Source organism: Lynx rufus, unplaced genomic scaffold (genome assembly GCF_022079265.1).
Source record: "Lynx rufus isolate CCGP_SWC_20201006 ecotype Redwood Valley unplaced genomic scaffold, mLynRuf1.p SCAF_8, whole genome shotgun sequence".
Lineage (NCBI taxonomy): Eukaryota > Metazoa > Chordata > Mammalia > Carnivora > Felidae > Lynx > Lynx rufus.
Genome location: NW_025814896.1, coordinates 14,956,622 through 14,984,072, shown reverse-complemented (window position 1 = coordinate 14,984,072; position 27,451 = coordinate 14,956,622). Strand labels below are relative to the sequence as shown.

General features: G+C 52.9%; 2 protein-coding genes across 3 annotated transcripts in view; one reads left to right on the top strand and one right to left on the bottom strand.

Moving 5' to 3' along the window:
• The window catches only part of SLC12A5 (solute carrier family 12 member 5), a 34,809-nt gene extending 15,600 nt beyond the window's left edge, over window positions 1-19,209 (top strand). The window contains exons 5-26 of the mRNA XM_047069710.1: window positions 529-583; window positions 1,078-1,208; window positions 2,316-2,557; window positions 3,299-3,510; window positions 5,128-5,298; window positions 5,593-5,691; window positions 5,833-5,890; window positions 7,746-7,920; window positions 8,530-8,648; window positions 8,956-9,054; window positions 9,994-10,113; window positions 10,376-10,480; window positions 11,613-11,781; window positions 13,607-13,802; window positions 14,670-14,839; window positions 15,263-15,394; window positions 16,282-16,389; window positions 17,479-17,601; window positions 17,700-17,899; window positions 18,242-18,256; window positions 18,497-18,630; window positions 18,837-19,209. Of these exons, the coding sequence (XP_046925666.1) occupies window positions 529-583; window positions 1,078-1,208; window positions 2,316-2,557; window positions 3,299-3,510; window positions 5,128-5,298; window positions 5,593-5,691; window positions 5,833-5,890; window positions 7,746-7,920; window positions 8,530-8,648; window positions 8,956-9,054; window positions 9,994-10,113; window positions 10,376-10,480; window positions 11,613-11,781; window positions 13,607-13,802; window positions 14,670-14,839; window positions 15,263-15,394; window positions 16,282-16,389; window positions 17,479-17,601; window positions 17,700-17,899; window positions 18,242-18,256; window positions 18,497-18,630; window positions 18,837-18,928 (2,925 nt within the window). The 3' untranslated portion in view covers window positions 18,929-19,209. The remainder of the gene's footprint in view (window positions 1-528; window positions 584-1,077; window positions 1,209-2,315; window positions 2,558-3,298; window positions 3,511-5,127; window positions 5,299-5,592; window positions 5,692-5,832; window positions 5,891-7,745; window positions 7,921-8,529; window positions 8,649-8,955; window positions 9,055-9,993; window positions 10,114-10,375; window positions 10,481-11,612; window positions 11,782-13,606; window positions 13,803-14,669; window positions 14,840-15,262; window positions 15,395-16,281; window positions 16,390-17,478; window positions 17,602-17,699; window positions 17,900-18,241; window positions 18,257-18,496; window positions 18,631-18,836) is intronic.
• Window positions 19,210-22,092: 2,883 nt separating this feature from the next.
• The window catches only part of NCOA5 (nuclear receptor coactivator 5), a 31,134-nt gene continuing 25,775 nt past the window's right edge, over window positions 22,093-27,451 (bottom strand). Inside the window, exons 6-8 of one of the 2 annotated variants that reach the window (XM_047068193.1) lie at window positions 26,273-26,472; window positions 24,603-24,923; window positions 22,093-24,140 (exon numbers count right to left, since the gene is read on the bottom strand). In XM_047068193.1, coding sequence (XP_046924149.1) covers window positions 23,551-24,140; window positions 24,603-24,923; window positions 26,273-26,472 — 1,111 coding nt within the window. In that variant the 3' untranslated portion in view covers window positions 22,093-23,550. Of the gene's footprint in view, window positions 24,141-24,579; window positions 24,924-26,272; window positions 26,473-27,451 lie in introns of both variants that reach the window. The other variant, XM_047068194.1, reaches the window with a different exon arrangement.

The window sequence follows — 27,451 nt, the reverse complement described above, 5'->3', positions numbered from 1 at the left end:
GAAAATTCAAGATCACGTTTATACTCATTTATGATATCATGATTTTAGCCTCCATTAATCTGTAACAGCTGCTCTTTCTTTGTCTTGCATGACATTGACACTTTTGAAGAGTAGGGAGCGGTTAGTTTGTATGATGTCCCTTGATCTGGGTTGGTCAGATATCTCCTCATGACCAGATTCAGCTTAAGCATTTAGGCAGGAATACAGTACACCTATTTCATAGATGAAGAAACTGAGGCTTAGACAAGTGAAGTGGCTTGTCCCAGATCAGACAGCTGGTCAGAGGCCAAGCTGGGATTTCCAGAGCTCTCTGATGCTATAGCTTGTGCTTCCTCCATGTGCATGGTGAATAAGAGATTTTCTTGACCAGAAGGACTTGGCAGGGGTAGAAGTTGGAACAGGACCAGAGAGAAGCTCAGCAAGGACTTGTGGGTTTGGCAGGTGTTTATGGGGTATAAGGTTTGGCACTGACCCAGGGCACTGCGGCCCCTGCCCTAGCTGCCACTCTGATGATCTCTCTCCTTGCAGACAATGCTCACGGCCATCTCCATGAGTGCAATCGCAACCAATGGTGTTGTACCTGGTATGTGATGGGGCTTCTTGGAGGGGAAAGGGGTCTGGTTGGTCAGGAGGGGGCCCAGATAGTTGGAAGGAAGGACAGAGCCATAGGCTTTGGGGTCATCAGGACCAAGAGAGGCAATATTGAAGACCTGGGGGCTGGTCTATGATGTTTGTGGGGTAGATGGGGACAGTGGTATTAAGGGGGAGGAGGGAGGGAGGCAGTTGATGGAGTTGAACAGGGCAATGCAAGATCTCCGTTTGCCTGAGACCCTCCTCTCCGTCATCCTATTTTTCTGAGCCATGACCTCCTCAGAGGGGTAATTAGCAACATGGTAATTAGTGCTGCAAAATCCACTCAGAGTGGCTGGCTGAGTCTCCCACCAGTCGTAGGGCTGTAGCCTGTAAGACGTGAGGCACAGAACAACCCCTTTCCCACCTCTGTCCTGGAGCCCCCTCACCCCCAGTGGCAGCCCAGTGCCCCTTGAACTTCTCACTGACACTAGGTTCTTTCTGCAGCTGGCGGCTCCTACTACATGATTTCCAGGTCTCTGGGCCCAGAGTTTGGGGGCGCCGTTGGCCTCTGCTTCTACCTGGGCACTACATTTGCTGGGGCCATGTACATCCTGGGCACCATCGAAATCCTGCTGGTGAGAGGGGTTGAGGAGGAGGTGTGGGGCCCCAGGATGTCAATCAGTTAACCAATGCTCCCTGGACACCTCCTAGGGAGAGGTCCAAGCCACTCAGTGAGGCCGAAAGGAAATCAGATGTGGTTCTGTCTTTAAAAAATTCACAGTCTAGTTGGGGAGACAAGATACAGTAATTACGTAACGTGAACAGCTGTCGTTCATCAGGCACCCACTGTGCTCTCAGCAGAGTTCCAATTGCTTTACAGTCATTATCTTGAATCCTCACAAGGATTAAGTATTATTATGCCCATTTTACAAATGAGAAGCTCAGAGAGGTGACATGACTTGCTCAAGGTCACTCAGCTACCAAGTGGCAGAGGTGGGTCGATAAGAGTTAATAGTGGTAGAAATAATTAAAGTAATGTCACACAATAGCCATATCTGGTGATTGCCTACCATGTGCCTGGGACTGTGCTGATTTCTCTGTGAATGTTAATTGTGCAGGACTGATGACCAATGGGTTGCAAAAGAGAAGAAGGATGTGAGGGAGCCGAATAAGAGACATGTTAGGAGTAGTGACTGATGAGAAGAAATCAGGGTGCTGGGCAGTGTTTGAAGGAGAGGCTAGTGATGTGGGTCTCGGCTCAAAGCAATTCTGCTCAATGCACAAAATTGGAAAAATATCAAAGAATGTAAAAAAGGAAATAACAACTGCCTGAAGAAAATCACCATTAACATTTTGGTGTATTTCCTTCCTTTTTTTTTTTTTTTTTTTTACCATGTGAAATTGTATTCTGTCCTTGTAAAATAGACTCCATAGATTTCCCTAAGTAACTAGAAACTCCCTTTGTAATATCATTTATAAGCGAAAATAACTTTTTTAAGAATATAAACATATTAACATTCAGTCTAAAAATTTTAGAAAATACAAATATGCCGTAGGAATAAAAATGATCACATTTACTCCTATCATTGGATGTCATTTCCAGTCTCATACTACTGTAAATATACCGTGATGAGCAAGTATTTTCCAAAGCTCTTCCTGCACGTCAGGTTGTATCCTTGGGGGTGATTCTTAGCTGGTTCTTGCTGTGTCACTCACCTGACCTCCTTGCCCCCTTTCCACAGGCTTACCTCTTCCCAGCTATGGCCATTTTTAAGGCAGAAGATGCCAGTGGGGAAGCAGCAGCCATGTTGAACAATATGCGTGTGTATGGCACCTGTGTGCTCACTTGCATGGCCACTGTGGTATTTGTGGGCGTCAAGTATGTCAACAAGTTTGCCCTTGTCTTCCTGGGTTGTGTCATCCTCTCCATCCTGGCCATCTATGCTGGGGTCATCAAATCTGCCTTCGACCCACCCAACTTCCCGTAAGTGCTGTTGCTCTGAGCCTAAGGCATCGTCCTCCTCCTCCCTGGTTAGGTTTCAGGGTCTGCGACGCCAGTCTCTGCCAACCTCCCTCTCCTCATCTCTCAGAATCTGAGTCCTTGTGGATTTAGAGCAACCTCCCTTAGGAAGTAAAATCTCTCCTTGTTTGGGGGAAATCTCTACAGGGTGGGATAATGTTTCTGGAGGTGGGCAGAGTTTCCCTTGTGAGGGTCAATTGCTTGCTGGTGGAGCAGACTTGGGAAGAACCAAGTGGGATTATTTTTGAAGGGATGATTCTGTGTTAGAGAAGCATTTCCTGGCAGGAGACAACTTCCTGGAATAGGGCACCTTATTAGTGTTGGATACCTTCTCTGTTGGGGGAAAGGTCACAGAAGAGAGGGTCTAGAGTCTCAAATCTTTGTGGGTCCTGCCTCTTTCTTGAGGACAGATTCCCTTAAATCCCACCGCCCAGGACTGCACACAGAGACTGCTGTCCATGGTTCTGAAACATAGCATTGTACTAAAGTCGTGGTTCTTTGCTGTGGCTGCATATTAAAATCACTTGGGGGAGCTTTGAAAAAAAAAAAAAAACACCGATTCTGGGCTCCATCCCAATTAAATCAGGATCTCTGGATATGGGGCCCTGAGATCTGTGTTTTTTAGAGCTCCCCTGGTGGTTCTATTGTGAAGCCAAGGCAAGGTTATGTCCCTCCCCCATCTTCCTCCCTTGTTGCTCTCCCTAGGATCTGCCTCCTGGGGAACCGCACACTATCTCGCCATGGCTTTGATGTCTGTGCCAAGCTGGCTTGGGAAGGAAATGAGACGGTGACCACACGGCTCTGGGGCCTTTTCTGTTCCTCCCGTTTCCTCAACGCCACCTGTGATGAGTACTTCACCCGAAACAATGTCACGGAGATCCAGGGCATCCCTGGCGCTGCCAGTGGCCTCATCAAAGGTCTGGGGGGAGGGAAGAAGGCTGGTGTCCAGGGAACACTACAGGGATTGTGGGTTAAACAGTCAGGATTAAGGAACTCTACTTGGGATTCACTTAAACTCAATCAGTTTTAATTGAGCACCTACTCTGGGCCATCTTTCCTTGGCGTCTTGGAGGAATAGAGACGAAAGGGAGCCTTCAATATCTTACTACCTAGTAGGAAAGAAAGTCATCAGTTTAAACAAGTATTCACCACTCATCATCTCCGTGGTGTCTAGCACTGTGCTAAGCACCAGGAACATGATATAAATAAGTCACAGTCCTTGGCTTCAAGGAGTCCAATGGTGGACACAGATGTATAAGCAAATAAATTACAATATGAGTTGATGTGCCTTCAATGAACAGAGACCTCTCAGGGGAGGGAGTGGTCATGTGTATAAAGGGGCAAGACAAGGCTTCCTAGACTCATCTGAGGAGGGTTTTGAAGGAAAAATAAGAGATTTTGAGTTATACTAGGGGGGTAAAGGAATTAAGGCAGAAGAACAGCTTGCCTGAAAGCATGCAGACAGAGAAGAGCATATTGTGTCCTTCCAACCACAGATAATTTGGTATGACTGGGGCATAAAGTACAAAGGAAGGAGGGGCAAGAAATGATGTTGGAGAGGGTGGCATAAGCCAGATTGTGGCAGGCCTTGGAAGCCATATTGAAATGTTTGAACCATGTCCTGAGGGCAATGGGGGCCATGAAAGGGTTTCAAATAAGGGATGGACATGGTCAGTGTTATTTCTAAAGGTTCTTTTTGGCTGTTAATATGGATGAGGTAAAGGGAGAGAGAACAGGGAGTCCAGGAGGAGGCTGATGCTGAGTTCAGGTGACAGATGATAGTTTTCTGATCAAGAGTAATCGAGTGATGTCCATGGGAGTGGAGCAGTGGTTCTCCCCCAGGGCTGTTTTGCCCCCCAGGAGGCATATAGCAATGTCTGGAGACATTTTTGGCCATCGCAACTAGATGGTTGTTACTGACATCTAATGCATAGAAACCAGTATTTTGCTAAAACATTCTACAGTGCTGTAAGACAGCCCTCCACAACAAAGGATTATCTGGCCCCAAATGTCAATAAGGCTGAAGTGAGGAAATCCTGAAAAGGAGAGGAGGGGCATATTTGAGAAATATTTAGAAGGGATAATAGACAGAAATTGGAGATGGTTTTGAAACAGATATGGGGAAAGGGAACAGTTGAGGGCAATGTAAAGCTGTCTGAATTAATGATGGTGCCATTTACTGAGATAAGGGATACAAAAAAGGAGCTGGTTGTGAGGTGGCTGGCCAGTGAGACCAGTTTGGGACATATTGAATCAGTCTGAGATAGGTCTTTCTGTGTCTTTTTACCCCACTAGACTGGACTATTTGAGGGCAAGGACTAGATGTGATTCATGTGCAAAGCCTCTGCACATGGCCTGGCCCAAAGCAGGAGCTTAGGGAATGTCAGTGGAAATAAAATAGAGCCAAGGCCTTGAAGGAGTGAGAAGTGGTTGACCTTGACCCTTCTTTTTCTGCCCACCCCACCTCCTGGCCCTGGAGCTCTGGTACCCTGACTTCTGGTTTTCCTCCTAAGCATCATATCTCCTCCCCACAGAGAACCTCTGGAGCTCCTACCTGACCAAGGGGGTGATTGTGGAGAGACGTGGGATGCCCTCGGTGGGCCTGGCAGATGGCACCCCTGTCGACATGGACCATCCTTATGTCTTCAGCGACATGACCTCCTACTTCACCCTGCTGGTTGGCATCTACTTCCCCTCAGTCACAGGTGAAGGGGAGCTCAGAGAGGGAGGACTCTGCCTGAGAGTGATGGGTGGAGAGAGTCAATGATGATGTGGGGAATTTCTTAGTCCAGCAATCTCATCACATAGGCAGGAGCCAAAATCCAGTTCCCATTGCACAGATGAGGGAATTAAGGCCAGGAGAAGCCATGCCCGAGTTCTCACACCAGTCAGTATGCCAGGACTAGATCCCAGACTTCCTGGCTCCGAGGCTGGTGTCCTTTCTTCTTGTTCTGTCTTGTCTCCTGTGGCCCCTGTACTAGCTGCTCCTCTATTCGCAGGGATCATGGCTGGTTCTAACCGTTCTGGAGACCTACGGGATGCCCAGAAGTCAATTCCCACTGGCACCATCCTGGCCATTGCCACCACCTCTGCTGTCTGTATCCTGCATTGCTGGGCTGGGACCACCGTGGATAGGGAGGGCTGGGAGGAGGGCAGCTGAAGCTGCTGCCTCACCCAGCTGGCCTGGGAGCAGAAAGGGGAATGTCATCCTGGGGATTCTCCTTCATCCTCTGCTACAGACATCAGTTCTGTTGTTCTGTTTGGGGCCTGCATTGAGGGGGTCGTCCTACGGGACAAGTAAGTAAGGGAATTGGGGCTGATCCTGTTCTGGGTAGTGGGTGCATGGGGCCAGGTTTTGGGAAACAGACCCCGCAGAGAGTGTTGAGTCTGTGCAAGGGGACTTGTGGGAGGGAGATCACAGGCGATTGCTTGCAAGCTCACCTTCTTATATTTTATCTTTCTCCTGTCACTCCAGCTCAAGAAACTTGGATGGTGTCTCGTTGTTTTTAGGATAATGCTACTTTCCTTTTTTTTTTTTTTGCTTTAAAATCTATTAACCCATTTAACATTTCTTAGATATCTATATGTTGGTCGCTGTCCAGTGTTCTAGGAGAGAATAAAAATAAATAACACATGCTTTTTGTCCTGAAGGAGCTCTTTGGGGGCTGATAACCACGCTCAACAACAGACTTGAAATGTAGAGCAGTAGGAATGGGCTCTGGTAGTGCACAGGAGGCCGTAATCCAGTCTTCAGAGGGTTGGGGAAGAGGAGGTGATGCTGGAAGTGCCTTACACACATTTTCCCACTTATCTTTCTCACTTTAAATGTTGAGTAGAGATCAGTTAGGTAACTAGGAGTGGGAAGGGCATTCTAGGTGGTGGGAACAGCATGAACAAAGGTGGAGGAGAGAAACAGTAGTGTGTGTGTGTGTGTGTGTGTGTGTGTGTGCGCACACATAGGTGCCTATAGCTGTAAGAAATTCAAGCTTCTGGAGCCTACACATTTGAAGGGTATGGGCACGCACCACTAGGAGGGTAAAGTAGGAGGTCTTGTCACAGAAGTCAGTTTCCATGGCTCCATCCTGGCTTCTGTAAGGTGGGGAATGGGGACATGCGTCTGGAGCCAGTCCTGGAAGCCTGGTTTTTGGTACCAGGAAATTAGAGCTTTATTTTATTAAAAAAAAAAAAATAGAGGAAACCCGGAAGGGTTTTAAGCAGGGGAGTGACCTGGCCAAGTGGACAATTTGCATATATTACACTTATTAGCTTTTAGGGGAACTTAATCTCCACTTATTTCATTTAATCAGAGACCCCCCCCCTTGGGGTGCCTGTGTGGTTTAGTTGGTTAAGCATCTGACTTCGGCTCAGGTCATGATCTCACAGTTTGTGGGTTCGAGCCCCACATTGGGCTCTGTGCTGACAGCTCAGAGCCTGGAGCCTGCTTCGGATTCTGTGTCTCCCTCTCTCTCCCTCTGCCCCTCCCCTCCTCAAAAAATAAATCAACATTAAAAAAATTAATCAGAGACCTCCCACAGAACTGCAAGGGATTCAGCAGGCCATCCGGTAAAACCCTTCATCTGATTTTGGAGTCCTTCAGCAACAGCCCATTTGAGCACACCTCTGCTTGCACACTCCAGCCACAGGGCTCTCTCTACCTACTGAGGCAGCATCATTCAATTTAAGATAGTGTCACTGTTAGAAAATGCTTTTCTATGCTTCTCACATTAGATATCATTACCATAAATGAGGCCAGAACCCCATTTTTCAGATGGAGACACAGGTTCTAATAAGCCAAGAGATTTTTTCCAGCTTAACATATTACAGTATTGACCATTTACTAGAATCACTATTAGTGTCTTGTTCCAGGCATAGTTCAAAGCATTTTACCTGTGTTGGTTCCTTTTATCTTGTCACCAATCATACGAGATAGGTTTATAATGATTCTCATTTTATAGCTGAGGCAACTTACCCAAGGTCACACAGACAGAAATGCCCAGGACATTAGGAGCTTTGTCTCCCCCCTTGCTCCTAGAGAGCCTAGTCCTGTGATGGGTGTACAACTGGTCCTGGGGTTGGTGTGGGAGACACGCCCTGGAGATCCAGGTGGCATTGCTCACCCAGCATCTCCTGTCCCCTTGCTGCTTCATTCCAGGTTTGGCGAAGCTGTGAATGGCAACCTGGTGGTGGGAACACTGGCCTGGCCATCCCCTTGGGTCATTGTCATCGGATCCTTCTTCTCCACCTGTGGGGCTGGGCTGCAGAGCCTCACGGGGGCCCCACGCCTGCTGCAGGCCATCTCCCGGGACGGCATAGTGCCCTTCCTGCAGGTCAGTGAGGGGTGGAGTGTGGGAAGAACAGCCCATGCATTATACCGGTCAGCCAAGCCACTGCCCGGAGAGGCCACCGGGTGAGCCAAGGCCCCCTAGGGCCCTGCTGCTCTGCACTACCAATAAGAAGAATGGGTGTGCCTTATTTGGGATTTGGCCCATGGTCAGTGCTATCTCTTTGGGCAGAGTTGTCTGCTCTTAGGGGAGAAACCATTAGCCCTCCTTTGGCTGAGTGATCAGGCAGGGAGGTAGCCAAAGGGCAAGTGTGGCTCTCTCCATGGTGCTTAAAAAAAAAAAAAAGATTTATGGAGCACACAGTCATGGCCACTTGCTGGCCCCTGTAGCTCCTCTCCATCTGTCCTACAGGTCCTTCTTTTCCCCTTAAGGGGTCATTTGAACTTCATTAACTGAAGTACCAATGTCAGAGTGGGAGAGACACAGCCAAAGAGTGGCATCCCCTTGGGTAAGGGTGAGGAATACAGCATCCTCTCCCTACTTCCTCACTGGTTAGGGGATTCCTGCCTCCATTGCACTGGTCCCCAAGACTGGACAAGAGAGACAAGAAGTGCCTAAGATCTCAGACCTCTATGATGGTTGCTCTGTCCTCAGGTCTTTGGCCACGGCAAAGCCAACGGAGAGCCAACATGGGCCTTGCTCCTGACGGCCTGCATCTGTGAGATTGGCATCCTCATTGCATCCCTCGATGAAGTTGCCCCCATCCTCTCTATGTGCGTGCTGGCCTCTTGCCCTCCCCATCAGCTCTGGGGGGGGTCTCTCTACCTGGATCCTCCAGTTGTGACCCTGGATAGCCCACCCAATAATGTAACAACCTGTCTTTTGTTATATGAAGATTCACTCCCACACACATCAGGGTGTGCTGAAAGGGGATCTGGCCCTTGAATCCCATTCCAGAATGTGATCTGGCCACCTCCTCCGTTTCTTCTCCTCTTTCCCCCCTTTCTTTCCCTATGTTTCTCTTTCTGTTTCTGCCTCCCTTTGCATCTCTGCCTCTCCTGGGGCCTTTCTGTGTTCTAGGTTCTTCCTGATGTGCTACATGTTTGTGAACCTGGCCTGTGCCGTACAGACACTGCTGAGGACCCCCAACTGGAGGCCACGCTTTCGATATTACCACTGGTGGGTGCCCTGTGCCCTTCCCTGCCTAACAGAACACTCTCCTATCTCCACCCCCACCCCCACCTCACCCCAGCCCATCCCCTAGGTCTAGGGGTCCCAAAATTTAAAAAAAGGAGTCCATTTCTCCAGCTTTTGTAGCCCAAGTAGCATGAGAAAGGTTCTGGAGAACCTTATAACCACAAATAATAATATAACACAGTCGTGAACAGTCTCGGCTATAGTCCCTCCCTCCCCACAATGCCCAACGTCTTTCAGTCTAGAAGAGGAAACCTCAGTGTCCTCAGCTGTGAAATGGGGATGACAACTGCACTGACCTCAGGGGCCCTCGTGAGTGTTACAGGGTTTAGTGCATGGAAGATTCTTATTATGTGGAGCCTGGGGCTCTTCTGATAATTTTACTTTATGGTCCTTCATCCTCACAATAGGCCCGTGGGGCAGACAGGGCAGGAATGACCATGCTTGGTCTACGGAGAGGGAACGGGCTCAAACAGGGGAAGGGAGTGGCCCAAGGTTACTCAGAAAGTCTCCGGCAGACCTGGGCTTGAACCCAGGCTGCCTGACTCCCATCTCAGTGCTCCTGCTTTGCCAGTTCCCTCCTCCTGGGGACACACTCTTCCCAGGAGATCTTGCCTACAACTCTCTCCAGACACCTGTGCCTCAGAAACCATCTGGCAGGGTGGTGTGGCAAGGTCTAAGGCACTGGGACAAGGCAGTGTGTTCTCAGGAGTTGGGGGGGTGTGTCATGGAGTGGTGCTGTCTGTGGCTGCTCATTCACCCAGAAGCTCCCAGATTCCCATGGTGCTCTTGGAGATGATGGTGTGAGTTCCCACAGACCTGAGCTGCCCTAGACCTCCCAGTTCTTGCCTTGTTGTCTGAGCTCCGGGAACCAGTGACAGTCCTGCTGGGACTCAGAGGCTGGGTCTTCCTCCCATTGTTCAGGACACTCTCCTTCCTGGGCATGAGCCTCTGCCTGGCCCTCATGTTTATCTGCTCCTGGTATTACGCCCTGGTGGCCATGCTCATTGCTGGGCTCATCTACAAATATATCGAGTACCGCGGGTAAGTGTGAGGAAGTGGGGAGGGCTGGAAGGGGGTAGGGATGAGGTAAGAGTGGGGAGAGGCTGGGGCTGGAGGGGAGGGGGAAGGGTGATGGGGGTGGGATTGGGAGATAGAGGACAGGAGTTGAGGGAGGGGCTGAAGCTTCGAGAAAAGGAGGTGGCAGAATGGCTGCACATTGTCTGCTGGGGCAGCCACTTGTGTGTGCGTGGTTCTTCCTGACACCACTGGCTTTCTACTCTGGTTGATCCCCTTGGGTCCCCAGGGCAGAGAAAGAGTGGGGTGATGGGATCCGAGGCCTGTCCCTCAGCGCTGCACGCTACGCCCTCTTACGCCTGGAGGAAGGGCCCCCACATACCAAGAACTGGAGGTAAGTGGCCAGGAGCACGTGGGAGGGCCCAGGGGAAGGACAGGAGGGGAGCAGGGCCTGACTCTCCCTCACCTGTTTTGTTTGCTGGGTGGTGTTCCCACCACAGTGGTGTGTCCTTAATGTCTCCTCCTCTGCTCAGCCTAGTCTGAACCTTTCCCACCTGCGGTACCCGGGGTCAGGCTGAGCAACCATCCATTCATCCCCCTGTTCACCTCATCATGTGTTTAAAAACATGTGTGAATGCATGATCTGTACCGGGCCCCTTTCCAGTCTCTGGGGACCTAGAGAGTGAATAGTTCCACGGAGCAGGCACACACGGAGACAGATAAACGTAATATCGTGTAGCATTTGCTCTGGGAAAGGTGGACCCATTCACTTTGAGAGTTATAGGGGGCTTCTAGAAATTTCTAGATTAAGAACAATCCCTCCACTTTATTCGTGTGAACATCAGGGACCAGAGAAGGTCTCAGAGGCCACGGAAGGCAGAACCGGAAGCAGAATCTTTACCTCCACCTCTCAGCCCCGCCTGCTTTCTAGCTGATTGCTCTGCAAGCCCAGCCCTCGCTCACCTCCCTCAGGTCACTTTGCCGAGAGGAAGGCCTGAACTCTGAGCTCTGACTAGGACACTGTTGGCTTGCACTTGCTGATGTCTACTAAACTGGGTCTTCCAGAGACCAGGGCTTTGCGTTGTTTGTGAATTCTTAAATGCTAGCCCAGAGTGCTCAGAGAATGCTCTTAAACTGATGGTTGGTTGGATGGATGGGATGGCCAAATGAAAAAGGAAGTGAATGGATAAACAGATGAGTAGATGGCTAAGTGTATGTATGTATGGGAGGGTGATTGGTGAATAGATGAACGTGTGAATGGTTGGTGGCAGGTGGATGTTAGATAACTAGGTGAATAATGCATATATAGGTAAGTTAATATGGATGTGAGTGGGCGGCTGAAGGATAAAATGGATGGGTGGGTGACTGGGTGGATGGATGAGTGAGGTGGACAGCGAGATGGGTAAGTGGGTGGGGGTATAGAGGACGGATGGCTAGTAAGCTCACCAGTGTTTCGGTGTGCGGGGGCGTGGTGTATGGTGGGTAGAAGTTGGGTGGGTGTTGAATGGATCTTGAATCCTTTTCAGGCCACAGCTGCTGGTGCTGGTGCGCGTGGACCAAGACCAGAATGTGGTACATCCACAGCTGCTCTCACTGACCTCCCAGCTCAAGGCAGGGAAGGGCCTGACCATTGTGGGCTCTGTCCTTGAGGGCACCTTTCTGGACAACCATCCCCAGGCCCAGCGGGCAGAGGAGGTGAGAGGAGTCCCTGGTGGGAAGGGGGCAAGGACAAGTCCCTTGACTTGACCCTTTACACTTTGCCTTCTTACCTCCTTTGGGGTCAAAGGTGGCTCATGCTTTTCTTTCTTCTTTCTTAGAAGAGGAATCTAAGGACTCAGAGAGTGAGTTCCTTAGAATCCAATTCTCAGAACCAAAGACCATCAGAGCCAAAAGGGCCCCACTTTATGGATAGGGAAACTGAGGCTTAGAGAAGTCAGGTCATTTGTCTAAGGACAGAAAACAGACTCAAATTAGGACTGCGTGACTCCTACTCCAGGCTTCTCCCTGCCAACGTATAAATCTTTCAAAGTGTTTTCACATCTATGATTCTTTCGACCCTCACGCCGCGTGAAGTTGGCAGTGTGAGTATCCACATTTAGTACAAGGGGAAACAGGCCCAGAGAGGGAAGACAGCTTGCTGAAAGTCACAGAGCTGGCTGGGAGCATAGGCAGAATTTGAGCCTGGGTCCCTGGCTCTGGGTCACCTGCTTCTAAGAGCACCGGTCTGTGCTCTTAGTGTACAGGGCCAGCATGGGCAGGGGCGGCTGGCTTCTGTGTTATGGGGCACTAACACGTGTCTGGAACCTGGTGGGTAGCTGAGCAGGTGGGTTCTGTCTTCGATCCAGGCTTCTCTCCCCTGGGGGCTGTGACTAGTTGTGGAGAAAGGAAAGGGGGCCGGAGGGGGGAGAGGAGAGATGGGGAGGAGTACCCCTAATGGCTTGTGACAGTTGCTGTTTCTGCCTCACTGGGCCGTTCACACCAATCTGTCAGGGCCCAGGGCTGGAGGCCTCCACTGGTCAACTTCCTTCAATATGGAGTGGGTGAGAAGGTGCTGCGAACCACACAGCGGGCTGGGCCTGGGGAGATGGGGGGTGGATAAGACCAGATCCCAGGCCTCAAGGTGCTCACAGGCTAGTGGGAAGATAGAACGTACCCAGAAGGCTCTCAAGCCTTCCTGCTGTTGGTAGATGCTTCACTAGGGTTCATATCATCAGAATAATAGAATGTGTTGCGTGCTTCCAATCTGTCAAGCAGCATGCTACCTTACCCACATCATGTCCTGTAATTCTGCCCGTTCCTCAATGAGGTAGCTGCCATCCCCATTTGACGGATGGGCAAACTGAGGCTCACAGAGGTTAAGCGACTTGCCTAAGGTCACACAGCCAGGAGGTGCCCGAGGTAGGAGTTGAAGCCCTCTCTGCTTGACATCGGGGTAGGGGTTTAGAGTGTGGGGGATGGTGTCAGAGCCCTGGAGTTGAACCCCTACAATAACATACCCATTAGCTGGGTGGCCTTAAGGAAGGCTTAATTTCTCCGAACCTCAATTGCCTCATCTATAACATAAGACTAATAAGAACCCTACCTTCACAGTGCAGGTTGAGTGTGCATTGAAAATGCTTCTCATTATGCTAACTTTTAAAAGTTGTTAAAAACAAATCGTCGGGGCACGCACAGCAGCCCAGTTCCGTTCTGGTCTGGGTGGGGGGTGGTTTCTGAGAAGGTGACATTTGAGTTGGGCCAGCAGGGTGTGATATGCAATGGGGGGAGGGTCTCGGTGGGGGTGGAGGGCTTGCCAGCGAAGGCAGGGTGCGGGAAGTGTGGGCTAAGGTCACGGACGGCTTTGCCGGATCCACAAGGAACGGGGCTCTAGGTGATGGGGAGCCATGAGCGATTCTGGTGCCAGAGGCTGACGTGATCGGAGCTGAGCTTCGAGAAGATGGGGACAGTGAAGGGGAGAGACAGCCGGAAGGGAGGCCTGAGGCTCGTCCTTGTCTGACGCGCCCCTCCCCCCATCTCCCAGTCCATCCGGCGCCTGATGGAGGCAGAGAAAGTGAAAGGCTTCTGCCAGGTAGTGATTTCCTCCAACCTGCGTGACGGCGTGTCGCATCTGATCCAGTCCGGGGGCCTCGGGGGGCTGCAGCACAACACCGTGCTGGTTGGCTGGCCCCGCAACTGGCGGCAGAAGGAAGATCATCAGACATGGAGGAACTTCATTGGTAACACTGGGTGGGCCGGGGACAGTGGTGGGCGGTGGGCTCTCCCTCTTGGGCCCGGGGGCTCTTTCCCGGGTGTCGCACATGCGGGGGGTCGGTGCTCAGAGCTGGCCATGTGCCAGGCGCTGAGGACTCAGGTGTGAGGGAGATAATCTTGGGCCCTGCAGAGCTGACTCAGCCCCGAGAGAGAGAGTCAGTGGAAGGCAGCGGAAAGAGCTACAGCTGCGAAGTCAGAGAGGCCTGGGTCTCCATCTCACCTCTGGCCCTTCCTAGCTGTGTGATCGTTCACAAGTGACTCACCCTCTCTGAGCACTAGACGCCTTGGTAGTAATATAATAGCGGACATGTATGGACCGTGTTCTGTCTGCCAGACAAGTTGAGTCTCTCTCTAAGCCTCTTATCCTCTCAGCGGTCCCGTGTGGGCTGGCGAGGCAGTGTCATCTCCCCTTTACTGGTGTGAAACGGAGGCCCAGGCCCGGAGAGATGGAGGAATTTGCTCCAGCTCACACAGCTGGGCGCCTAGAGGCTGCCCTGTTGACTCCAGGCTGTTCTGGCTCCGGGTGGATCATAGTTAAAAGCAGTTGAGAGGATAAACCAGGCCGTGCACGGAAGAGCTCCTGATAGGAAGGGCAGGTGGTCTCATTGCCGCTTGACAGGTGGGGAGACTGAGGCCCAGCAAGGTCGAGAGGCTTTCCCCAACCCAAACAACAATTCAGTGATGAGACCTACGTAGATGCTGGTTTTCTGACTACTCAGGCCAAGGCCGGGGCCGGGTGGTGGGGGGTGGGGTGCTGGGTGCCAGGAACCTTGGTGCAGGAAGGGACCGGGGTCGCTCTTCTCCCCTCTGGCCCTCTCCTTGGCCTTCCCCAGAGCTGGTCCGGGAAACCACAGCTGGTCACCTGGCCCTACTGGTCACCAAGAACGTTTCCATGTTCCCTGGGAACCCTGAGCGCTTCTCCGAGGGCAGCATCGACGTCTGGTGGATTGTGCACGACGGAGGCATGCTCATGTTGCTGCCTTTCCTGCTGCGACACCACAAGGTGAGCGAGTGTGGCTCTGCGTGGCTCGTGGGCTCTGGCCAGGGCCAGCCTCCACGTGAGCCCCTCCCCGGGAGCTCCTGGAAGAGGGGGGCTGATCACCTCCCTTCCCCTGAGATGTTAGGACCTGAGTGTCTCCTCTGGCGGGTGTCCTTGCCTTGTAAAGGAGAGCGCTGCTTCACCCTTGCAAGTGATACTTTAATGGGGACTCTTATCTAAGCGGGGGAGGGGGGTGGTTTGTAGGGAGTGGCCTCCCAGGTAGAGGATTTTGGGTCTGCGTGTGTGTGTGTGTGTGTGTGTGTGTGTGTGGCGGGGGGAGGGAAGGTGGGTGGGAAGGTTGAGGGACAGGGTCCTCTCTAGTTTCTGACCTTGAATTTTCTCACTGCGTCTGGGCTGGGCTTTTCTGGGTCCCCTTCACCCCTCCAGGTCTGGCGGAAGTGCAAGATGCGCATCTTCACCGTGGCCCAGATGGATGACAACAGCATTCAGATGAAGAAGGACCTGACCACCTTTCTGTACCATTTACGTATCACCGCGGAGGTCGAGGTCGTGGAGATGGTGAGTCCCTACCAGCCACCCCTGAAGTTCTGGAGTCCTAGCCGGCCTTGTTTCCTCTTGGCCCTAGCACCAAATAGGGCGACCCCCAAATCGATCAGCTTATGATGCTGGATCCCTTCCCCATCTTACCTACCTCTTAGCCTCTCTTGGAGTAACCCAAGAGTCTGCCCATCTATCCATCCATCCGTCCCTCTCTTCTTTACAAGAATAGCCAAGTCATTATATGTAAGGCACTGTCTCACGCCATATATATATATATATTCTCACAACAACCAGTGAAACAGATACAAGTATCAGCATTTTCATTTTACAGATTAGGAAGCTGAAGCACGGAAAGGTTAAGTAATTTGCTCAACAGGACAACCAAATGGCAGCGCCAGGATGCAAACCCTGGCAGGCTGACTTCAGAGTCCAGGCCCCTAGCGATTACACCGCATGGCCTCTCATCCATCCGTCCCCCTCGGTTTATTTACGCGTCCACCCATCCCTCTGTGTATTCATTAATGTAGTCATTCACTCAACTACCCATTCATCCATATATGTATTCATTCATCACTTTGTTCCTTTAAAATTTCTTCCCCTTCTCCATTCACCCGGGTAATTAATTAATCTGCTCATTCATTAATTCACCCATTCACACCCTGGTCCTGTGCTGGGCTGAGGAGGGAATGAGCAGCATTGTCTTCAAAGAGCATTGTCCTCTGCTTCGTCCTTGCCTCCCACAGCTATTGGTTGAACTAGGTCATTAGAGAGAGAAGCCCTAGGCTGGCAGAAGGAAGGGGGTCCGCCTCCCTTCCCTTGGCCTTGCACCTGAGCTCATGCTTTCCTCCCTTGCCCCTGTCACTCTACCCTGCCCCCCGCCCCCCCCCCCCCCCGTCCGCCCACAGCATGAAAGCGATATCTCGGCATACACCTACGAGAAGACATTGGTGATGGAGCAGCGTTCTCAGATCCTCAAACAGATGCATTTAACCAAGAATGAGCGAGAGCGCGAGGTGAGGTTGCCCTGGCTGGGCTCTGAGAGCCTCAAGCTGCTGCCGGTTCTGGGTCTGCACAGGTTAGGGATGGCCCGGGGCTCACACTCCTGGCCATTGGCACGGCCTTCACCCTAGAGCATTACTCATCACCCTTATTCCCTTCAACCCCACCTCCCTAGCAGCAGGGGTACGTGGAGGGCTTTGGCACGGGTGACAGATTTTCCTCTGTATGTGACTTCTGGGGCCCAAGGGAGAATCGTGGAAGCTAAATATGTATGGATGATGATTCCTCATGGGCGTGGGCTCCGAGTGTGGGGGATCATGTGATAGACCCTGCGAGAGTGGGTAACAGATGGTTATTTAGGGATATAGCTGATGGTTGGCAGTTGGGGGCATGCCTCCTAGGGTACGCTTGATGAGTTCTCAGGGGGTAATGATGATGAGCCCCCCACGGGGTATGGGTGTAAGACCTCCCAGGTGTGAGTAACGTGGACCACTAGCGCCCCGAGTTGGGATGAAAGCCCACCCCTTGGTGAAATGAGTGATGGTAACTCTGTGGCAGGGGACTGAAGAGCACTGGGGGGCAGGTGACAGGTTGCCTGTGGAATTGATCCTGTAGGTGAGAGCGACAGACCATGGTTGAGGGGGTCTCCCAGGTGTGCATAATATATTTCTCAGATTTGGTTAATGGATCTTCAGGGGAATGAGTGGTGGGTACCTTTTTGAGCTGGGAAAGGTGAACACTTCAAGGATGTTGTCCAGGGTGATAGTGAACACAATAAAAAAAAAACAAAAACGGCATGTGCACTGACCAATTAGAACTGACACTGGACGGCGGCGGGTGCTAAGATAGAGCCCTGCTGGGCCAAGTGTTAACCCTTTGCTTGCTGGACGGTGGGGAGGTCAGGGGTTCTGCAGACGAATTGGAGCGGCCAGGCCAGCGGGGCCAAAGCTATTTGGTATGGAAGCCTTGCAATGTTTGAACAGCTGGTACGGCTCCCAGAAGTGTGCATCATGGCCGAACATCAGCTCTCCTGGAGGTAGCTGTTTGCAGGGCACGGGTGGTGACTCCCAGCCGAGCTGGCGCTAACCTGTGTCACTCCGTAGATCCAGAGTATCACAGATGAGTCTCGCGGCTCAATCCGGAGAAAGAATCCAGCCAACACTCGGCTCCGCCTCAACGTCCCAGAAGAGACCGCTGGTGACAGTGAGGAGAAGCCAGAAGAGGAGGTGTGCGCCTGGGTGGTTTGGCCCCAGCCGGTGGGAGCCGCACCTCTGGCCTCGGCCGAGGGAGTCACGTGCTGCCTGCCCCTTCCTTCATCTCCCAGGTGCAGCTCATCCACGACCAGAGCGCTCCCAGCTGCCCCAGCAGCTCTCCGTCCCCGGGGGAGGAGCCTGAGGGGGAGGGCGAGGCCGATCCTGAGAAGGTGCATCTCACCTGGACCAAGGACAAGTCGGTGGCAGAGAAGAATAAGGGCCCCAGTCCCGTCTCCTCGGAGGGCATCAAGGACTTCTTCAGCATGAAGCCGTAGGGGCCTGGGGGCTGCGGGCTGGGGGCTGGGGACTGGGGTGAGCCCGCAGGGTCTTTGCTCCCCGTGGCACAGCAGATGAGCAGAGGAGGTCCTGGTGGGAAGACCCGGCCCAGACCTTGTCTGGGCGTCCCCATCCGAGGACCTGGGGTCGGGCTGATTGCCGAGGGTCGGCGCTCCCAGGGGCGCCGTGAAGAAGCGAAGGGGGGTGTGGCCGGGAGAGCGGGACCGGCGAGCACTGGGTGGGGGAGGGGGAGGATGGTGGCCCAAGTGCTCAGCCCCTCCTTCTTCTGACCCCTCTCTTGTTCTTCCTCTCTTTGCTTCTCTTGTGTTTCCTGAAGGGAGTGGGAGAATTTGTAAGTGCTTCAGGATTTTTTAATTCTCTCTTCTGGGTTGGCCAGGGTCCCTGCTCTCCTCAGTCTATCACGAACCCTCAGCGCGGGCCCCTGGCCGTTTGGGGTCTCTGAACAGCCCAACTTGGAGAGGTCTGGGGTTGACCGGTGCCAGCGGCCCAGTGCGCCTGGGGCTGCAAGGGCCCTGGGTCCTGCTCTCCGGCTTCGGGCTCACGCGCCCGCCTCCCCTCCTGCCTCCCCCAGGAACCAGTCCAACGTGCGGCGCATGCACACTGCCGTGCGGCTGAACGAGGTCATCGTGAAGAAATCCCGGGATGCCAAGCTGGTGTTGCTCAACATGCCTGGACCTCCCCGCAACCGCAACGGTGACGAAAATTGTATCCAGGACCTAAAGCGGGGCGTGCGGGAGGGAGGCGGACGTCCGGGGCAACGGGGTCCTCGTCCTGGGAGGGAAGAGCCGAGGCGTTCCCGCGTCAGGAACCTCAGACCGGGAGGCGGGCCCAGGGGTCCCCGGCGTCCGATCGCGACCCTCCACTCCGTCAGGGCGAAGGGGACGCGGCTTTTCTCCTTGACTGGCGCTCAGACATGGAGTTCCTCGAGGTCCTCACCGAGCACCTGGACCGGGTGATGCTGGTCCGCGGCGGCGGCCGCGAGGTCATCACCATCTACTCCTGAGAGCCAGGACCTGCCACCCGGGCCCGAGCGCGCCCGGCCGGCGGCCCCGGAGCCCTCGCCGCGCCCCCCGCCGCTGTCACCGTTTACATACAGACCCTGTGCCCGCGCCCTGGCCCCTTTCCCCGCTGCCTGAAGCCCGGAGGCCACGCCGCTCGGGGCTGACTCGGAGGGGACCGCCCCGCGCGGAGGCCGGAGCCCGAGCGCCCCGTTGGCTCGTCGCTCTGCGGGCCCGGCCTCGCCCCGCCGGAGGAGACGCTGCAATAAGGCCGGGGAGGCGCGGAGGGCGGAGGCGCGGGGCCGTGAGGAGCGCCCGCGGGCCGCGCGGCCGCGTCCCCTCCCCAGCCCCGCCCGGTCCTCCTCGGCGCCCCGGCGCGGGCCCGGCACCCGGGCGGCCCGAGGGCGCGCGGTGGGGAGGCCGCGCTCGGCCCGACCCGCCGCCCCTCCGCGCGGGGCCGCGCCTATACATAGTGTACAGGAGACATCGCGTGTATTTTTAACGTCCCCATATTTCTGTGACTAGAAGCGCAACGGACTTCTCTGCTCGCCGCCTTCGAGCTCTCCCGCTGGGGGCACGCGGGGGAGGCGGCGGCCTCGGGAGGCTGGGTTTTCCTGGACGTCCGCGAGTTTGGGAGCAAAAGTGCTTTCGGCCCAGGCGGGAGTCGTGGTCCTGGCCCCTCGACACCCCCGCTCCGCTCTCGCCTCCTCGCCCTTCCCGCGCGCCCCCGGCTTCCGACCCTTCCCGCAAGTTCGTTTTGGAGATGGGGTGAGACCAGCGCCCGGCTTTTCCCGGATCCGCCTCCCAGCGGCTGCGGAGACGCGCGCAGCCGCCTCTCGGCTCCCCGCGAGCCGGAGCCGGGACCGGGGAGGGGCTGCTGGGGGCGGGGGTGGTGAGGGGATGGGGGGCGGAGAGACCGAGGAAGCCCCGCCCCCGTGCCTTCTTGGGGGAGCGGGCGTCTCTTCTCGTCGGCTGGTCGCCTGCTCCCCCTATCCCATGGCTCCTCGCCAAAGACTGAAACCGGGGAGCTGGAGGGCGTCCCCTCCCCGGAGTTGCGTCCCTGGGACAGGCGAGGGAGGAGGGGAAGCGATTTGGGTTTAGGGGCCAGACCGAGCGGGGAGGCCCCAGCTCTGCTCCTGATGTTCCCTCCCCTGTCCCCACCCGGCAGCTGGCAGCTCCGGCCTCGGGGACCCAGCCGCCTTCTCCCGCGTGCCGGGGCCGGGCCTTGCTGCCCAGCAGCGGCCTCTAGCTGCGTCTCCCAGGCACCCGGGCCTGGGGGAGGGCTGGAGTCGCCATGTGCTTTGTTCTAAGCGCCTCTCTGCCCTCCTCCAACCGGGACCCAAAGCCTTTCTTTGGCTTCTCCAACTCCGGTCCTTGGCGCTTCTGCTCCACGCAGCCCGGTCGGAGGCGCCGTCTATCCCTAGAGAAGGCGCATTGGGCGGGCTCCCTTCCCCCAGGGCACGTCACGAAGGGGGACAGGCACTGCATGCTCGTTCCAGCGCCCTCTGGGACCGGGTTCAGTACCTCCAGCTCCAGGTCCCTGACATTTGCACCTAGTTAGACATCCTGCCCACCTCCCAGAGCTGGGGCTACTGAGTACTCCTGACCTCACCACCTCCTTCCCTTTGAGCCCAAGGCGGAGAGCTGGAGCTGTTGCCGTCTATAGACTGGGTCAGGTGTGGCTGGAGGTAGGTCTCCGTATCTGCCTGTTAGGCCAAGGCCCTCTGAGATTTGATAAGGGGGCAAATGGACTCTCCAGAAGGTTGGAAATATTAAGACACCAGGCCCCCCCACCTGACCCCCCTGCATCTTTCAAAAGACCTCCGAGAACCACAGCTGGGTCTAGCCTTCTGGGGGGCCTGAGCATCCCCAGGCTAAGCGGCAGCCTGGGCAGAAGGGGAAGGGGCTGTATCAACACCACCAATTAGGGAACCAAAGTTGCACTATCTGGGCCCAGAATGTCTGGTTGGCAAGAGCAAAGTTTCTGTTGAAGAAGACAAACATCCCATAACAAAACCCAAGTTTTCTGTGCTACATGTGCAATATTTGTTATGAATGTTATCACAGGTCATTCATCAAATTATCTTTATAATCATTGTAGCTAGATGTTTCATGTCCATTCAAGTGACTTTTATTCTGAGTGCAATATTTCAATAGCCTCGTAGTGAGAACTAGTGTTGCTTTTGTTTTAGCCGATCTATGTGCAGGGCAATGCAATGAAGTTGAAAACCCTTGTAAATAGGAGAGGTTGCAAACCAAATCAAGATTATTTATTACTATTATTAGGCCTGCCTTTAATTTTCAGTGTTTCAGTATTCCGCATTCCGCCTCAGTACTGATCTTGTGTTCTTTGTGCCAATATGGAAAGGAGCGCGTTGGTTCTTTCCTTTCTTGTTGAATGCTCCTCCGCTCCCATTTAATGCTTTACAGCTTTTACTGTATTTTTTAGACTCCCGTCTGCACAAAATGCAATAAAAATAATTTTATTATACCCTTCACAGCCTGAGGTGTGCTGTATGGACCCTTGAGGGGGAAGGAGCGGAACTCAAGGTGGCTCTTCGGAAGGAGCCCTGCCTCATCACACCCCGACCCACGGTCCCTGGCTGGGCTGCTCCTCAGGGTCTGGTTGCCTGGGACAACCAGGTCAGGCCCGTGCTGGTCCGGCCTCGCCCCCTTCCCCAGGCTCCTGGCCCTTAAATGCTCTTCCAGGCGCCCACTTTCTATGACTCTACGGTTCTGCCAACTCCCCACATAGCGGGTAGAACACAGGGTGGCAGCTGAGGCCAAATCAAAGCGGGAGAGCACCCTGCTCCACTGGCCAGCGGCCAGAAACGGCCTCCTCAGAAACGTCCCTTTCCCAGAGTGAGCGGACGAGCCTGCTGCCACACTGAGAGTCCACCACAAACAAGCACGTTTAACAGAGCATCATAATTAGCCAGCAGGCTTTTGCTCTGACCTGATGTTAAAGCTTCTGACCGGGGGAGGTGTGGCAGAAGAGGACTAGGGTCAGAGGAGGTTTTCGGGGCTGACCGCAACCACAGATGAGGACAAGAGGGGGCAGGCGTCACGGCAGACGGAAACCAGTCAATGTTCCGTCAGGGGCCCTCACCTTCTGACTGGGGAGGGAATGCCTCTGCAGTTATTCACACCCCAAAAAGACAACACAGCCTTTACTTTTTCATTTTAATAAAAAGTAATCATCTCATCTTATTAACAACACAGAATTCCAAAGAGGAAAAAAACACTATAGAACACAAACAGGTCAGAACATAAAACGCTGCCATCGGGGACCTTGAGTTTTTGAAAGCATTGTTTGCTCAGCCACTGGCAAGGACTCAGCTGAGGTCCCTGCCCTCCCTCATCCCTGCAGGGGACCCTTGAGACTGTGACCCACAGGGCTCTGATGAGCACCATCCCTAGGGAGAGGGCAGCTTCCTTTGGCTCCATAGAGAGCAGCAGCCAGAAGTCCTCCCTCCAATAATTTCACTCTGGCTCAAAAGTTATGAACAACCACCTGTATCAAGGACATGTCCAGCTACCAAAAGTCTGACATCAAAATGGTCCCTACCTCCTGCTGCTCAGAAACAGAAGAGTCCAAATGAAAATAAGAGCCTGATTTCTGAGCCAAAAGCTCAAAACAATCACTGAAAAAAAAAAAAAAGGTGTTCCCTGCCAGAGTCTAGAGTTGCTTTCTCAGAACCTCCATGAAACTAGCACTGGAGAGGGAGAAGCTGACAAAAACGTTAAGGGGGTGAGAGTGGTCAGGGCCCAGATTACAGTTCTTGTTGAACTGCTGGTGACTGGAGCTGTTCAATCCATTGGAGATCCTCCAATGAAATGAAAAGAAAGAGAAAAAAAGAAAGGAAGAAAGAAAGGGAAAGAAAAAAGAAAAAAAAAGGGGAGGAAGGAAAAGAAAGAGAAAGAAAGAAAGAAAAGAAAGAAAAAAAGAAAGAAAGAAAACCCCAAACTAACAACCCTGGATTAGGCAGAAAAGTGCCTGCTTCCGTGGCCGCCACGCACTCTCCTAGACAAACTCCAGAGCAGCTGCTTTATGAATCCTCCGGCAGACCCCATACACATGGAACGGGGCATGAGGACACCGTGCTTGCCCAGCCCAGGCTGGCTTTCTGCAACCCTAGGAAGCAGCTGCAGACAGGAGCTTGAGCTCTGGTCGGCCTGTGTGAAGCTGAAAAAAACCTTGGTAGGTTCAAAATGAACAAAGGTGGTGGCGACGGACATGCAAATGCTGTTCCAAACTCAGTCGATCGGGGCGTGGCTTCTTCCTTCTCCCCAACCCCCAAATCCAGCTGACAGAGACCAGAGAAACCCATGAAATATAAACTGAGCCCGGACACCTATACTGCCCAAGTGACCCCAGAGATATTTATTTTCTACAAAACAAAAACCAAAAACAACAAAAAAAGATACACCCCCAAATGCAGTATAAACTCTGACTCTGGAAGGAATAAGCAACAAAGCCTTGGGCAGAAGAGAGAGCAGGTGGTAGAAACATTCGATGTAGACCTGGAGAGGCGCAGAGAACATCCTCCAAATAACTCTATTTGAACGCAGTAGGTGGGAGGAGGCCAGGGGATGAGGGGACTGGGGACAGTTGAGAGACTTAGCCTCAGTAATGCCTCTGGTAGGATCCCAACGGGGCCGGGGGCCGCCCCACCTGTGCTGTAGTTTGGCTAACCAGGTGGGAGAGAGCAGGGCCACTCTGGATCAGGGTGTCCAGAGCCTTCTGTACACTTGGATTGTCAAAGTTGATACCTGTGGAAGACACGGGCCTCTGGCTAGCCATGTTGCTAGCAGGTGCCAGGCGACTGGAAGGCTGGCCAAAGAGCCCTTGGGAAGGAGCCCCAGGCCTGGGGCCCATGTTCCGAGCAGATCCCGCCTGTCCCAAAATGTTTGGAGGCTGACTGCCAGAGGCCTGTGATCTCTGCTGAGGCTGGCTGTTCGCTGCCGTGGAAAAATTCTGGTTCTGGGTGTTTCCGGCAGCGACTGAAGGGGATGCAGAGCTGCTATTGGCCACAACCGTGCCACTATTGAAGAGGCTGAGGATTTTGGCCTGAAGCTCTTGCTGGGAGGTGGGGGGTGCAGCTGGAGTGGGTGTAGCAGAGGGGAGCACTTGGCCGCTCTGGAGCGGTTGGGAGCTTGGCTGTGTCTTCAGCGAGGCACCCGAGGTCGCCCCGAGTGGTTGGCGGGAAATCGGGCCTAAAAGACAGAAGGAGGAGGTATCTAGTTGAAAGTACCCTCCGTGGGCAGGAGGCTTAACAGCCAGGGAAGAACAACAATCACTGAGCACATCAATCACATAGTACACAGACTATAACATCAATTTCCCAAAGGAGCTACTTCATGGTATATGCTGTCTCCAGAAAACAGCCTAGGTGCCCCAGAGGACTACTTAAAGGAACAAAGGGCATCCATCTCGGTGACCAGGTAGCTGGCAATCTTAGCCCACCCATCGCCACATTAACTACAGGGACTGGAATTCAGTACCCAAATGTTAAGTTATCATTACATCAGCAAGGATGGCCCGTGGGAGAACCCAGGGGACGGGCTCATTCCCCTTACCCACCCCAAAGAGCTTGGGCCTGCCACCCTCCCAACAGAGCCTGGGGGTTAGAGAAATGCAGAGTCAGAACTTCACCTCGGCCCTGCCACGTAGCTCACCAGGCAGAGAGTCGGTGCTGCTCCTCATAAGGCGCTCCTTCCGCTCTCGCAGATAGTTGATGATCTTGTCAGTCTCCTCGGCAGTGAGGTACCTGTTGTCTGCCAGTAGGTTGATGAGGCTTTGGATGGCTGGAGGGTGCCCCCCGCGCACTCCTTCCTCGGGGCCTCCGCGCTCCCTTTCCTGCAGGATGGCTTCATCTGCCATCTTGGCTGCCTGTCTGGCAATCTCCTCTCGCTCCTTCTCTCGGCACTCATTCTTATAGCGCTCATAATTTCTGGCTACCAGCACCATGGCATCTGCCTGGGGCATGTTGCGATGCTCTGTAGGAGAGAATGACAGGAGTTATTTTCTCCCATGACAGTTGTGAGTGCCCAACTTCTGGACTCTACCAAGGCTTTTCTAACCTCAAACCAGCCAGAAAACCATTCTGGTGACAAAAAGCCTTACGATGCGGAGCAGAGTGGGGGAGACGAAGGCTGGAAAGACAGGTGAATAGATTTCTTTGGTGGGGAACACACACACCTTTCACAGAGCTGGTTCTTCGGGGGAATTCCTAGATCACAGACTTGTAGTAAAAACCAAAGAAACATGACGGTCTCCCACAGATTCAAAAAGACCACATGGGGAATAACCATGGGAGGCAGGCTGCAGGGGGCCAAAAAGCTCTTCTGTAAAGTCTGGCTCTCTACTGTGACACTCAGGATAGAGCTGGCCTACTGTTTCTGAATTCATCAGTTCAAAGGTCATGCGTTAAGATCAAATATGACCCTAAATAACCTCCTCTCCTTACCCATGGCAACGTGACCTACAGGGTGGTGAGAAGCCTCAGAACGTCACAGAAATGCCCTTACACATCTTGAAAACTACTGCTCAGAGACACAAATGACCTAGTGAGAGCCCTATGTATTTTATGGTTATGGGTAACAAGTCAGGCAAAGAGATTCCGATGTGGTGGAAAAAGGGCAAAGTCTAGTCTGGGCTGGAAGAGCAATGGCCAGGGCCATCGGTTGGCTGAGTCCTAACATCCTGAGTGCGATGTACTAAAAAGCATCTTCAGGGAAGGGCTTCAAGGACTTCCTGGGCCTCCTCCCTGCTCTCCTGCCCCCTCTACTTCTCTAGCACACTTGCAGACTGTCCCATCGCCTGTTGTGTCCTCAGTCCCTTATTACAAAGTCTAATGAAAGCCAAGGGTTCTAGCACGCTCCATGCGGTGCACATCTGCCAGAGGTGTGCCGGCACCTGCTCTCAATGGTGAGAGCTGACGGTGCATGTCTCTTCCCAACCGTCCCTGAAGTGACTGCATGTTGGTGGCTTGAAACAAGACACACAGGGGGAGCATTTACACCATCAGCAAATGCTGTGAACCACAATGCCTCCTGCCCCCTTCCCAGAACTAGTGGTTACACATTTACCAGCATCCCGCTATGTATACCTGAGAGCTAAATATAATGTTTTCCATACAGCAGACCCAGAACTGCATCCACTGAAAGAATATCAGACGAGTAAGTGACTATGCAAGTCTCCTCCAGTGTGCTTATAAAAGGGACCCACCATCTTTGAGCTGACATATGAGTCATTTGCCCCAAACCTGCTTCTTCTCAGTAGGGCATCAAAGAATTAATGGACTAGTGACTATCTCTGGAATTCTAACCCACTCGGGCCTCCGTACCTTGTGGGGTTCCGAACATGATGTTGACTGTGCACGAGCGGTGAATCTGGTGTTGCTGGGTGATGACGATAGCAAAAGGAGACCCTCCCCTGCTAACATCCTCCAAGGCTTGTGACAGTGACACCTCTGTGTTGAGGAAGATCAAGTCCACTACCATGCCTAGGTCTCGTACCTTCCGCCCCACAGATTCAGCATAATCTCTGTAGGAACAAACAGGATCCAAGTGAGCACTCCCTGACCAGCTCCCAATCTGTATACTGTTGCACCTCAGCCAGCAGTGTGTGCTCCTATGGAGAGTTCAAATCTTAGCACATCCCATGTCTCCCTAGTGCCCTCTTCAGGCTCCAAGAATCTAGACCAATTCCATCCCTTACACCAGAGTTCAGAATGGTTATGCCTAGCTCAGAATGGTCACATATTAAGCTACCAACAGCACAGTCCTTAGTACCCAGGTCTTTTTCTTGATCCTGCAGAGCAGTGGTCTTTCCTTAAACACCATCCTGCTGCCCAAGACTTGAGGCATGTACCTGTCTCTGGGGTGCTGCACAATAGAGTGGAAAAAGCATGGGCTTTAACGCTAGGAGGAGTCTGGATCCCAACCTTATCATTTACTTACAAAATTGTGAGGATTTAAGCAAATCCTTCAACCTCTTACAAACTTGTTTCTTTACCAACAAAACAGGAATATGGCTCCACTCATGTCATTCCCTTGACCTTCTCTCCAATCTAAATTAGATCCTTGATATATTTCTTCTCATAGGGCTCATCACCAATACCCCCATTTTTGTTGTCATCTGCCCAACTAGGGTGTAAGCTCCACCACAGGAAGGGGCCCTATATACTTGCATCCCAGTACCTAGCTTCGCCATACACGTAAGAGAGGAGCTGAATGAACACACATGTAACGTGATGACTGCGAAGATTAAAAATAATTTAAGTAAATCGCCTAGCAAGGGATAGCAGAGTAGGTGCTTAGAAAATAACAGCTATTATCCTGTGTCAAGAAAAAAAAAAAAAAAAAAAAACCAAAACCTATCCACAGTTAAAAGTGGCATCTATCTCTAAACAAGGCAGCCCAGAGCCTGGGAACTCTGCCTGCTGCTTGGTGTCTCGACACCTATTTCCCTAGTCTCTGCCTTGAAATTAGCTCTTTAACCTCAAACTGCTAGAAAACACATG